Raw genomic sequence first — 14,447 nt, 5'->3', positions numbered from 1 at the left:
GTACTCAGTGACTACAACAAACAACAATCTGTGCTATTCACACCCACCAACTACCTCTGTTCTCCATATAATCACGATTACTGGCGACTTTATGAAGGAGTAGTTGACTTTTTCCTTTAGAGTTACTTCTACATATACATTACAAGAGACCCTGCACGTTTATGCACAGATTAAACCATTTCCGCCTGGAATAACTGACATTGTTTATCTCAGGGTGAATAAATTTCACATTTAGATGTTTTCTCCTCCCTCTGCTCACACAGCTCTGTAGTCGTTCTGTTTTGGGCAGAGTGCTACTTTTCTGAATGGAAGCCAGACAGACTGAGAGCTCCCACATGCTGAGAGGAGCGGCTCCTGTTTCCAGCTCCGTCTCCAAGGGGACCATGAAGCCCACCAATCACATCGCTCAGCACAGGCAAGCGGGCAATTCAATTTCTTAAAGCAGCAGTGTCGATTGTGTAAAGAGAGGTAACGGGATAGAAAGTTCAGCAGAAACAGTACGTTTGAAAAACGGGAACAGTAAAGCACCTCAACACTGCAGTTTACACATTTTCCTTTTTTTCTCCTTTTTATTAAATGTGAATTCACATGTTAGTTTGAGCCCATCCATATCAGAGTATCCGCCTAAGTACAAAATAGGCATCATTCTGTCATCACATCCTTTTGAAACGCAACAAATAACACATTTGTGTACATATATTCACAAACTGAAAGGACAGTCAATGGTGGTAGGTACTTATTTATTAAAAGATGAGTCAAAGATTCACACTTGGAATGTGAAGTAACTACTGCCCAGAATTTCCAACAAAACGTCTTGGCATATAATTAGGTCATATTCCAAAACCCTTTATCAAACAGACTTCATATGTAAGACCCACATAAAAATAAACAATATCTGCTTTTTTTTAAGTGCAAGAAATAAAAAATACAGGTTTATGGTTAATGTTTTAAAAAAAGAAGGCAGTCTTCAGTTTTAAAATAAAGTTTCATTTTATGAAACAGGACTATGGAATGTTCTTTTTTGCTTGCTTGTTAAAACTAATGCCAGACCACCACTGTTGTCAGACTTTGCCCTTTTGCAGAACTCATTTCCCCCTAATTTTGAGTTAGATTCAAACAGTTTGCTGTCAGATATGCCCATTACCCAATTTTATGAGTCAAATAAGATTCAAATTGTTGTATTTTATGTTTCTGTAGCATGCATCACACCATGAGGCCATATTAAATTGTTTTGTATCAGTTCCAGCTGATTTGTTTATTTTTCTGCCTGGACAGGCTTCAGCATCATAACATGAAATGATGTTGACAGTGCACAAGTCTGTTTTTCCATCACTTGCTACAATTGTTGATGGTCTGTATCTTAAGAGTATATATTGCACAAAAAATGAGAGGGGGGAAAAAACAGTATGTGCCATAAAAAATACCAAAATCCAGTTTCACACCTGCGATCGGGACCCATCCACATATCACGAGTATGATATACATAAACTCCTAACTTTACTATATTACAGTACATATACAATCTTGAAACTAGTTCCAGCTCTGAGGTATGTGTTCCCCATGATGCCATTGTATCGTCTACAAATACTCAACAAATCTGCTCTACAACTGTACAAAAACCTAGTTTAAAATCACAAGGCATTTTTGATGCAAGTTTTAATTTAACTTAATCCTTAAAACCAGGACTCCCTTGCATGCTAAAAACAAATGATAAAGGGAAGAAGTGCCTGAAACTCACTGAAAGCACAGTAAGAACATTCCCTTTGAACTGTACAAAAATATGCCTGAAAATATCTTACTTTTCTTTTAAAAAGATGAGGTCTGTTATGTATCAAAATGTTTCCTCCACACGTGTATTCTGCAGAGGTTTAGGCTGCTTAATTTTCCAAACCAGGAGGTAAACGGAATCAGTTACCAAAAAAAAAAATAAAAATAAAAATAATAAAATCAAAAAAAAAAAAACAAAAAAAAAATCAAACAAACATTTGCGGCATTTAGAAATTACATAAACCGTTGTAAAGTAACATCCTGAACAATTGTCAGTTCACAGATTTGCTTTGAGTCAGTCCACAGTCCGTTTTCAGCTCCCTGCAGTTTTTTTTGTTTGTTTTAAGAGGATAAGATGCATAGAAGTTCACGTATTTTTCCCTTTGTGGTCCGTTTAAGCTGAACAGTAAATGCAGACCTACGGGGGAAAAAATCCAGAAAACCCTGTCATGCTGCCAGAAAAAAACGTCTGCAGACTTTGCTTTTTTTTTCTTTCTTTTTTGTTTTTTTGCTACCAGCTTCATAAGCATCTCATTCCTCAAAGCTCACCTCGCCTCCTGGTCCTCCACCTCCTTTACCAGGACCCTTCAGAAAACCCACAGGAGGCCGGGCCAGGGACAACTTGACCAGGACACATATAATTTCATTTCTCCCTTCTCTATTATTACTAGAGGAACCTTTTTTTCTTCTTCAATTCAGTATGTGAAGACCAGGTCGGAAAAGTTCGCCTCCAGCCAGTCCCCGGCAATCATCTCACTGAGTTCTGGCGTGCAATAGTCTGGGAATTCAAAGTGAGAGCCCAGGCTGCCCTCACTGAAAGAGTCCAGGTCCTTATCCACAAGAGACAGGGAGAGGTTTCCTGAATTGGGGTTGCCCAGCTCCGAGCCTTGGGCGCCGGGGGCGAAATTTAAACTAAAGTCAAAGAGCAAATCGTCCGCGTCCTCGCCAGAAGAGGAGCTGCTGCTGGAGGAAGAGGAGGATGTGGAAACAGACCTGGAGGATGCTGGTGACACGGAAGCAGCGTGCAATGTGCTCTGCTTGCTAATGTTTTTGATACTGTAAAACAGTCTGTTGTTGTTCCGCACTTCTTCGTACATGCTCGTCCCCTCGGACTCAGCCGAGGAGCTCAAAGTTGGGCTCGCGGGAACTTTGGCTACATTGTACGGCCTCAGGCGCTCCTCGTCCCCCGGCTTAATCCCCATCCGGTAGTCCTCTTCGTAATCGTCCTCGTCGTCCTCGTCTGTGAGCTCACTTTTCACAGTCTTTGTAACTTTTAAGCTGGGAAACACACAGTCCTCCCCGTAGCCCTGAGAGGACTTGGAGCCGCTTTTAGTCTTAATCTTTGAACACTTCTTGCTGGGAGTCTTTGCAATTTTAGCGCACTTCTCCGGAGACGGCGCTGATGATTTTGAACTGTCGAGTTTTGGTTTTTTCTTGGGTCTGTACTTGTAGTCTGGGTAGTCAGCCATGTGTTTTAGCCGCAGCCTCTCGGCTTCTCTGATAAACGGGATCTTTTCACTGTCCTTGAGCATCTTCCACCTCTTCCCCAGGCGCTTGGAAATCTCTGCGTTGTGCATGTCCGGAGACTGCTCCATGATCTTTCTCCTCTCGATTTTGGACCAGACCATAAATGCATTCATGGGTCTCTTGATGTGACCGGTGGCTGTCTTGCACCAGTCAGGGTTTATCGCTACCGGGCTGCATGCCATAAATTCACTCTCCTCCGAATCCGTAGCCTCCCTGGACATGCTCCCGTCCGTCTCGCTGTTGTCTGTGTGCTGCACCATTGTCCTGTGTTTGAAGTCACTTTGTGTCCGGACGTTGCAGCGTTAAACGGCCCCACACTGCCAAGACGGCTCAGCTTTCTGTGTTTGCGCCGGATCGACCACGTCCTCCGCGTAATCTGTGTCTCAAGCTCTGCACTCTTTTTCCAGAGTTACAAACTGCCTTCTTAACTAGTTATCAGCTTTTTCATGTCCCCTGCGTCACATGCAGCCATCCAATCACGTCCCTTCCACTCCGCCCAGCAGACTCCATCCAAGACTCCCCCTAACCCTTTTATTCCTCCCTCCTGAGCTCTCATTGGAGTGGAGGTGGGGATTTGTGGTACACAGTGTCTGGGGCAACACGCCGGGCGAGACAGACAGCATATTAAACACACAGTTAGCACTGTGCGCTCCAGAGATGAGCATCACGCACCAAAGCGCACATAAAACTAAAGTCTGTTTCCTTATTTTAAAAGTGAAGAAAAACAACACGTAAGGGACAATGTTATTCTCCAGACAGACACATTCTCTGTCGCGGGTGTGTCTGGAGGAAAAACATATAGGCTATGTGATTATTTGCTTTTTCCCCCTCCCGTAGGTTGGATACTGAAGGTGGCGCTTGGACACTGTTGCAGGCGCCTGGACGCGTCGGTGCGCCCGCCTGCCTGCCTGCCTGCCTGTCTGTCTGTCTGTCTGTCTGTCTGTCTGTCTGCCTGTCTGCCTGTTGTAGAAGGATGCATTTTAGCAGCTGGTAATGGCTTTAGAGGAAGACGCGATGTTATCATTAACTTTTGTATAACCTCATGCATTTCACACTCGTCTCTGAGTGGCCAAGTGTTACCGCATTGTTGGTTTTCTTTTTTTTTTTTTTTTTTTACTTGTTGGCGTGATTTATTCCCTGTTTGTTTCCACGTCTGCATTTGAATGAAGGAAATAGGTCAGTAGCACATTCTGCTTCACAGATCTTGTTTATAGTCTGAGCACCCAAAACAAATCTTTAGGATCCCACAGACCCTTATTGTCAGGGATGTTGCTCCTAAGGAAACACTTCATGCTTATAAATAAGTCATTTATGTAGACTAATTGTGATACACTTGTATATAAATAATGACATTTTTATATGAAACACAGAATCATAAAGTCAGCACAAACACATGCTATTATTTCTTATCCATCTGGATTAAAGCTCACGTGGTACAACATAAAACATGCAGGCAAAGCAATAAAGCTCATTCAGATGGCAACATTTGGCTGTGGAGCCCTGATCTGAGCCCATACAGCCAGGCATGGATGGAAGGCTCCCTGCTGAGTTTGCTGTGTCAAGAGGCAGTGTAGCATCTAGCTGGCTCCTCCTGCAATCCCTCCCCCCTCCTTCCCCCCGGCTCTGGGAGGTAGCCAGCAGTGCTATTGGAGGTTGGGGCGATAAGGCGTCCTGCTTTTTTCTCTCTGCTTCGTCCCCTAGAGGGCAATCACTTACCCTTTTGAAACCCTCCCCCCACCCAGCCATCGCATTTTCCCCAGCTGGGGTTTAAGAAGTGTCTCTGCTGATACAGAGAGAGGCAGCTAGAAATGCAGAGGGAGAGGATAGCAGGAAAAAGAAAGAGAAAAAGAGGCACATAGTGGGAAAGAAGGCATGGCTAAGGAGACTGAGGCAGCTTGAGAGAGAGAAAATGCTAAGAGATAGAGGGGCCTTTCCTTCCTTGGAGCAGAGCGACAACCCCCTGACTGTGTGTCTCGCTCAGACAGAGATAGGGCTGAAATGCTTTATCATGACCACCCTGTGCTTATTAAGCCTTATCAGATAAATGTGTCAGAGCAGGAGTCTCAGGAGGTTGGCACATGCAGATGCATGTTTTACGTCAGCGTGTTGTTTTCTAATGGATTTATTACAGTCGTATTTGGTCTTCAGTGCTGACACTGGTAGAAGAGGTTATTTCAAATGAACTGATAGCACAGTAGCATATATAGGCAGAATTTGCAAGAGCTTACAGCTCTGACTGCATATCTGTGTGAAATGTTTAACTGTCCTTGTTTGTGAGCTAAATTAGTGTGCACTCTTCTGATTTGACAGCAAAGCACCACGGACCATACAAAGTGCTACTTGCAGTATAGTACTTGAAACTTTTTTGCAATTTGTCCTGTGTCTATTCATATCACATCCTAGCCCACTCCACAAAGCCTTATCTCTTTGCATGATGGTTTCATGCTGGACATGAATCACAGGACTGCCTAATGATGAGCATGCGGGGCGTCTGCTCTGCTCATTAGCATGGCTCATTATTGGCTGTGAATGAGGTGCTGGTGTCAGCCCATACAGCCTATGAGTCATCTTAGGGAGGGTCTCATCGCCATGCCCGCCTCACACAGATGCACCAGTAATATACCCTCCCCCTCTCCTCCCATCTCAGGCCGGCTGCCTCATTCAGTGACTGGTGATCAAAGTGAAGAAGAGGGAGAGAGAGAGAGAGAGAGAGAGAGTGGTGGGATAGTGTGTTTTCATTTCATTTCCACTCTACAGATTACATATGATTAAACAGTGACTATGCAGAGCACTGCATTATTACTGTGTGATTTCTAGCACCATGCACTTCCCAGTACCCCAAAGGCAAATGTTTTAATGTTTATTTGCTGCTTTTCATGTTAAGGGAGAGGGCATTTTTTTCCAGAGCAGTGGAGTGGTGAATTAAGTGATGGTTTTCATGTAGGAACATTGAAAGATGGTTTCAGGAGAAACAATTCCCTTTGCATTGCTTATCTAAAAGCTCCCCCAAAGCAGCTGCTACTCTCACAAAGGGCCAGTGAAGCGTTAGATCAATACTAACCCTGGCTAGAGGCTATGCAATGCTCAAAATGCATGGATCCATCTCCTCTGCATAGCCTTGAGACAGGTGTGGACTTCTGGACGCCACTATCTGATGGCTTCACAATGGGTAAAGGAGAGTGGTGGGGGCTAAAAGCGGGAGGTGAGGACAGGGAGGTTGTTTTGGTAGCACATAAAAACGCAAATTAACTTTTCACTTGACAGACACATTTTTGAGTATCCTGTGTACTCAGGTTACAGTGTTTATTGGCCACGCAGTGAAGTGGGCTTTTTTCTAGCCCATAGAGCGGAGTCACTTAATGGTAATCTGGTGCTATACATTGAACTTATTTAAAAAGTTCCAGCAGTTTTTAAGTACTATAAAGCAAATCCACTCTTGTCTTTTTCCATATCGACCTAAAATATTTCAAGCCTGTGGCTGGAGGTGAAACCTAATATCAGCTTATATGGCTAAAGATTTATAGCTTGCACATTCGTTGCCAGTTACTACATCCCATTTAGTTGTCTTAACTTGTGAGATGATACTAAAACCAGGCTATGTCAGCTGGCCCAGCTTTCGTTTCGCTCGCCGCCTGTCACTATGGTCTCATTCCTCAGAGATCATGCTGTCTTCCTTTCTATCGCTCAAGATAAGAAGAGCTTTGCAGTATGGAGCTTGTTTCACCACTTAAGTGTTTAGTGCCTTCAAGGCCATTTTATGCCCCTGTTGTTTCTTTACATTCTCGACTCAATGCAAATGTATCTCCAGGGTGTCAGGTTCTTTGTTGACCACCTTGATGTGGCCTCTGTCTCTCAAGGTCTGATGCTTAGCAGATACTTGAGACTGGTGTATCTTGTCATGAATGTAAACAGCCAATGCTTGAGTACTGTGCTGGAATGTTTTTCAGAGGGACACACAAACACAATCAAAGCTGTGGGTACCCTGTGTACATCTGTAGTTGCAAGAAACCTCTACTTAAAAAGGTGCAGACACTATTCTGAATTGAATCCATACATGCGCTGTTGCATTGAATTTTGCTGCACCAAATACAAAAACAAGTTTTGCATTATTGTGGCAGTTTTTTTTAAATTTAGAAATCAGCTCATATTTTGTTACAGCAATGATTGCACATTTGTAATCATGAACAGTCGTGATAAGTATTTCAGATGTGGTTTCAGCTACTCCACAGACAGATCACTAAATAATATATTATAGGTCGTTGTTTTAGCTGAACTTTGATAGTTTAAGTGCAGCCTACATGTTCATGAAGCAGTGATAATAAATAATCCAATAATATAATATTGTATATACCATATAATGACCTAACACTGACAGGGGACATTCTGAAAATCAGTATATTTAATTTAGCTCATAATAATCTTATTTAAGTAAGGAATCTGTTAAATACTCACCCAACCACTCCAACATGCATTAAACCCTGAGGGAGACTATAAACGTTTTGTTTAGGCACTGTGAGACATGAAGACCAGTGGGGGTGTTGGGTACAAGTACATTTGTAACTAAATACTTTGCGACTAAGGCAATTATTACAGGAACATGAGTCATGTGAATTAGACTTTTATTTGCTGGCTATATTTAAACAGTCTCCGTACAAAACACAACTGTTTGACTCTAGGAAATTGTAAAGCTATTCCTGTCTTTTCTTTTCTCTCTGTTCACGACGCAGACACTGGCCCACTAAGCAACGGGAATCCACCATAGCCTGAAGGAGATGACATCATCCTGGAGCAACTCTGGCTTACACACTGCAGTATGTTCTACAATAATCATATTGCCATGTCAGTCCGCATAAGCTCCGGCCATTTAAATCCTTTAATTATATGCCAGCAGCACTGAAGCAGTGTTTACTGTAAAAGCCCAGTGTACCTACTTTTGTATTGCACATTGTGTCTTGTGTTAATAAACTTGTGTGGAGGAAGACCCCTCCAGGCGCTCACAGCCACTGTAATGAGAGTGTGTTTAGTCTAGAAACTGTGTAGGACTAATGCTGATGGATTGTATGGTTACAGGTCAGGTCTTGCTCTCTCACACACTGCTGGAGATTATACAAGAAGCAAGAGAAAGTTTAATTTGTCTTGTATTATGAAACATAATGCATGACAATCCAACATAAAGTTATCATTACCATGTTAATATAAGCTAGATGAAAACTACACATCACTGCCATGAAACTACAAAAATGAGGACATAGTTCACAATTGGTTTTTCCTGGTAGAGTAGTTTATCAATATAATTTTGTGTCTGCAGTCAAATGTAAATCCAAAACACCATCAGTTTTAGAGAAGCAGATCACGTTTCAGCCAAGCAGTTGGTGTCTAAAAGCTATGGGACTTTTCCCGTTGAAGCCATGCGGCTCTGATTCCCTGCCGGCCAGCCCAGACTTGCTCCGTCACAAGATAAGATAGTGTTGACTACAGGCCTTTCTGTGTAGAGACTGGTGAGGGGCCTCTGCTGTGCTTAGTCATCCTCACTCGCATCCTGTGCTCTGAAGTTTTACTGGTTTATGATCTTTGCACCACCAGCTGAATAGTGACAGTTCAAAGCAGCACGACAAATTGAGAATCCTCGCCCCTTCGACAAATCTCAGGCAGCATTGTGTTAGGTCCTTAAGGTTTTTTTAATTAGTAGGTAGGATAACCAGGAATTAAAGTCAGGGATAGTTAGTTTTATTTTTCTCTTGATGGCTGCCTCGCATTGCTTTTGTTGATATTTAAGGTTAATTACTTATGTAAACTGTTTTATACTCAAATAATGATTGCACGGTGACACAGAAGCAGTGCAAGACCACATTCATTTTCTTGCTGTTTTTATGTTCCTGAACAACCTGTCTGTGGTTGTCATTTCCTAAAAGCAGTTTTAATCCCTTACTTTTATTAGATTTGGTAAAACCAAACCTAACACAAAGAGTGCATAATTTACAAACTAATGAAAGAAAACTTTGGCTTACTTGTCAATCATCCCTTGTGTATTATTTTTTTTAACAGATGAACAAAAGGGATTTAGTCACAAGCTCCAACATGGCTGGACAAAAACAGCATTGCGAAAATCAGGCGCATCAATCAGGCTTTAACCTTGAAAACAAAGAAGAAGAAATGGACCCATGGAGAGACAAACACCCGAAGCAAATCTGAGCATTCACTCTTGTTTGAACAGTGAGCAGATAAGATAGCTCAAAGTTATCAGCACAAGATGAATTCCCAGAGGAACCCCCAGGAGGAGTTTCATCAATGTAGCGGGAGGGAGAAAATCAATCCCTCAAACCACATATGGTGACAAATAACCATCTAAAACTGAAGTGAAACTGGGTGAACCCCAGCAGCTTTATTTGGTCAAAAACCAGTAAATCTAAAAAAAAAAAAAAAAAAAAAAAAGACACAAAGAACCATCATTCCTACACAGTGATAAAACACCACAAGTAAACACTCTGAAATTTTCTAAACACAATCATAATCATGTGGGCCGCAATGAAAACATGTTTTTTTTCAAGTTGTGAAGCCAACTCTGGAGATCTTACACGCCATTCAGATAGAATATCCTTTGGCCTATTTTCCATTCTTATTCATCGCACTCACTCACTCATTCATTCAAAATGAAAACTGCTAAGTATTAAACACTGTACTGTCTTCTGCATAGATTTGAACTCCTTAAAAGACCAACTCCAGAGTACAGAGAAGGTCATTCCAATATCAACCTTTATATTCTGGCTGAATTACAAGTAAAGTTTTTCTCAAATATATTTATGTTCTGAGTATATGTCTAGAGAGACCAGCTGTGCCACAGAGAAGGAGAAAACTTCAATAGAGTCCTGTGACTTCCTTTATACTTTGCATTACATATGCACATATAGACTGGTATTTTCCCCAGCATCCCATCCATATCAGAGCCTCAGTATGTCCTCTCCATATACTGACTTACTGCCCTTTCCTTCATGTCTCTTAAGGATTGCTTAGACAGGCTTCAAGAAAGATTTTCATAAATGTCTTCTTTTGCAAATCCTCCACGTCCCTCTGTATGTGCTGAGAGCTATCTCTATCTTAACAGCAAAGGTCATTGGAGGACACTTAAGGATATGGAAAGGCTAAGCTGTGTGCCTTGGAGAGTGTTTAACAACTATCTAGAAATCGATAATAGAAGGTTTAGTAATGAGTGTGTCAAATCACAGTCACAGACCAACTCATGTGTGGCAAAGCTTGGTGCCTTCATCTGATTTTTCGGGGCTGACTTTACAGCGTGAACAAGTTAAAGATCTGCCTTTTGGAAGTTCTAAATGTCTGTAAAAAATATTCGGCTCTTCAAGCAAGCCTTAGATATTGTTGTATAGTCACAACCTCACACTTGATTGCCTATACAGTGGTACAGGCAATCTGGTTAGACACTGATTATGTTAATATGTGTCTACTATGATTTTTCTTCACTGATTATGTTAATGTATGGAAGTAGTCTATCTTATTTAAAAAATGAAGCAGGCTTTATAGCTGCATATAAAATATTAATATAAAAATCTCATATTGTCAATGCAAAGTCTTGCCTTTATTATTTCAGTCTCACAGGGTCTTTTTAACCTGACTTTCAGTGTCAATAGAGGAGCTCAGGATTACAAGATTAAAGCTGTAAGACAATTCAGATAATGAACAGGAAAGCAAAGTTTCAAGAAACCATGGAAAGAAAGAATTTAGTCACAAAAGTGTGAGCGGATTAGCTCTTCTCTTATTTCCAACATTTCCTCTTTGATACGTCCCTGTACTAATCTCATTATAAGTGTCTCTCAAGCATACATGACAATTCATTTTAACAAGGTAGAGATTCCTGCTCCCTTTAAATTCACAGCCTTCTTCACAAATGAAAACCCACGAGAGGTTCCTCTTTAACTGACGTGGGCTAACAAAAAAAAAAAAAAGAGAGAGAAAACAAAAAGCATAACAGGGCTCAGCACTTTTGATCATTTCAAACCCAGACTAACAGAAATAGTTACTCCCATAAAAATTGTGATTGCATTTTCATATCAACACCAAGTCATACTGCAGTTTTATCATGTAACTAAAGTGAAGCATTCAGTATATTGTGTTCCACATAAACCCATAGAGGAAGGAACACATAATTAATGCCTTGTTAATTGTGGGGGACCATTATAAGAGTGATGTTAGTCTAAATTGTTTGCCAACACAATATAATGATCTTACACTCTGTAATTGTGTTTCATGTAAGATGCCTCCCGTTGTCTTTTAAAAAGAAATGTGAAAAATATGAGACATTATTTTTGAACTACTCTCACGTAACAAACTGATTGCATACATATTATACCGACTCTATCTACACCATATAGTGCACCATCTCATATCATGGCTGGTGATATATGTAACTTTGAAAGTCAAATTGGTGAAGGTGGCTATAGGCTTCAAACTAATTGTCAATATATATCACAAGCCCACCGCTATCTCTGGAGTAATCTGACCATCATGGATAAATACTTTGAGAGATCTTAAAGCACTAGGAAGACCAGTACCTTAATCATGGCTAATCCCTGGTAGCGAGACATGTCTTGGGGGAACACAGGATGGACACATCACCCCAATTAGCAGTAGCTATAGGTTTAAAACCCTGTCATTAGGATGCCATAACATTCCTGTCACTCACCGAAGCAGCTGCAGCTTCTACTTAGTGCACTCTTTGCAATTTGTCACATTGATGCACAACAGTCATGCTTACTGGCAACTACACGACAGACACGTGCATGCATTTAAGCAAACACTGCAAAGATGTTAGAGTGTCAATGGTGATACAGGAGGTCAGTGCATATATACAATTTTCAGTAAGGCAAACTGACACATCATGGCAAACACCATGTTACTTGAAGTGTAGAATCTTTGCAGGCTGATTTACTGTAGGTATGAATTTACACTGAACACTGACATGAATAGACGGGTGCTGGCTAAGGAGCAGAGTGCCCACAGTGTTATGCTACGTTCAATGTCCTGACATAATGGAATGAAGCTTTGCAATGAAAATGTATTTCAGATACCTGTCTTTTGACAAATGAATGACAGGGACAATGTACTGTATATTCATTTGGAATCAAAATATAACAAACTATAATAATCAGCTCATTATGCAGATAGGGCCCTTGATGGTCTTGCAGGCTTTTGCTAGTAGACAATGGAGCATTAACTGTTATCTTGGCAAAGGCACTACCATTATGCTTGCAACAATAAGAGCAGGGTCAAGGATGAAATTGAATGACAGCTCAGGATGAATATAATTTCTGAGGAAGCGATAAAGAGGTCCTGTACTCACACTAAAAAGCCGAATAATAATTTTTTCATCAGGTTGCCTGCTCCGACATATTTTCATTCTTCGCTCTATTCTTGGGCAAAGAGGTCAGATATACAGGCGGACAATGACCGAGCGAGATTGATGGTGAGGATGAACAGGCCAGCAGAATCTTGGCTAAATCAAAGTCATTCACCGTTAATGAAAATAAGGGAGCGACCACACTGTAAATCATCTTATAGTCTAATGTATTAGTGATAATGAATTCACGCTGCCACATTTAACCTTAGTTTTGCAATTCATTATATTTGAGATTAACAGGGGAGGGAACTTAAGTGAACTGTCTGTGGGGAATTACAGCTGAGGTCTCATTGTCAATCAAGGATTGTATTTCGATGTCTTTCATTAGGGTTGGAGGAATTAAATAAGACTTTCTTTTAATGGCGGATGGCGCTGCTATTTAACGCTCCTCTTGCTCTCCCAAGATGGTTAACTCTTCATTACCCAAATTAAAGGCATCCATCTCTGTTGGCCTCCTCCACATTGCCATGACCTCTACCTGTCAAAACTTTCATGTAAGCTGTTGAGTGATGGATGATACCCCTGAACCCTATTGTCAAAATTATCCAGTGACTGTCTAACCCTCTATGATCTATTCAATCCATCTCCCCAGGCTATGTGCCACCAGCCATGATTTAACAATGAAGCCGGGGCACTAATTTACTCTCCCAGAAATTAGAAACTACCTTTTAATTATATGCCTGGGAGTGTTCTAAGAGTTCACAAGGATCACCACCAAAGCTTTTAACTCGACTTTGTGGGGGCCCATCATTTATATTCTTCAAACGTGTTATTTCAGGGGTCGCTCAACATACCTAGGACCAGAGGGAATTTGAGAAGCCATCAGGAATAGGAAAGAAGGAAAGTGTTGAAATCAATATTCACATTTGAAGGTCACAGCTGTTGTTAAAGTCTATGATAGGACGGAAAAGAACCACAAATAGAAAAGAACACAAATCACAAATGCAAAAAATGTTGCTGAATGCCTGTGTATCAAGAATGACTAAGTAATCCTTTTTCAGAACATTATTGATTGAAGAGTCAATAGCAACTTTGCCACTGATTTTGAAAACCTTAATATATGCAGGTGAAGCTCAGATCAATAGATTATTTGCACTACGCGTGTTACTGGGTCTGCTCTGGAATTGCATCATGCTCAACTGTTTACAGAAAGTCTGTGTTGACAAAGGAAGCACAGTTCTCTGAACTTCCTTCCTCTTTTTGCCTCTTTATTTGCATCACCTTCAGACACATGTAAATATTCAAACACATGCAACATGTCATACATAAAACATGATATAAGTGGTCCCATTCTTGTCTGACCTCTTGTCCTCCTGCTTCTCTCCCAGACAGATGTAGATAACGCTCCAGACACACCTCACTTCCTGAGAAGAGAGTTATGGCTTCCTGGCAGAGGCACTGCCGTCCCCTGGAGCCCTGAGCAGCTCGACAGCTACCTATGGAGAGGGCACATCCCTGACTTGTAGACCTGCTCTAAGGCTTCTCCTCTCACTTTGAGATTCTTCGTGTACCTGTCAAAGGGTCAAAGGGGCACGCTCGCTGCAGACAACAGGACTGTGTTTTTGTGTGTGGAAGTGTTTGTGTTTGCGTGTGTGTACGTGTTGCCCCCTCCCACTGCCGTGACAGATGCCAGGCTGTTTATGTGTGAGGTGTGGGAGTCCTGGGTGGGCAGGTGGGTAGACACGCATGTGTTTGCGTGTGCATGTGGGTTGGCTTTAGTCGTACTATAACGTTAGAAACTGCA

The 14,447-nt window shown here is 41.5% G+C and overlaps 1 protein-coding gene across 1 annotated transcript; it reads right to left on the bottom strand.

Moving 5' to 3' along the window:
• Positions 1-723: 723 nt before the first annotated feature.
• On the bottom strand, positions 724-3,693 carry sox11a (SRY-box transcription factor 11a). Its single transcript, XM_026297811.1, has one exon. The coding sequence runs from the start codon at positions 3,552-3,554 to the stop codon at positions 2,463-2,465; it is 1,092 nt and encodes a 363-aa protein (XP_026153596.1). The 5' UTR covers positions 3,555-3,693; the 3' UTR covers positions 724-2,462.
• Between the last annotated feature and the right edge of the window lie 10,754 nt (positions 3,694-14,447).

Source organism: Mastacembelus armatus, chromosome 22 (genome assembly GCF_900324485.2).
Source record: "Mastacembelus armatus chromosome 22, fMasArm1.2, whole genome shotgun sequence".
NCBI lineage: Eukaryota > Metazoa > Chordata > Actinopteri > Synbranchiformes > Mastacembelidae > Mastacembelus > Mastacembelus armatus.
Note: the sequence above shows the minus strand (reverse complement) of the source record. Positions and strands in the feature narration are given on the sequence as shown.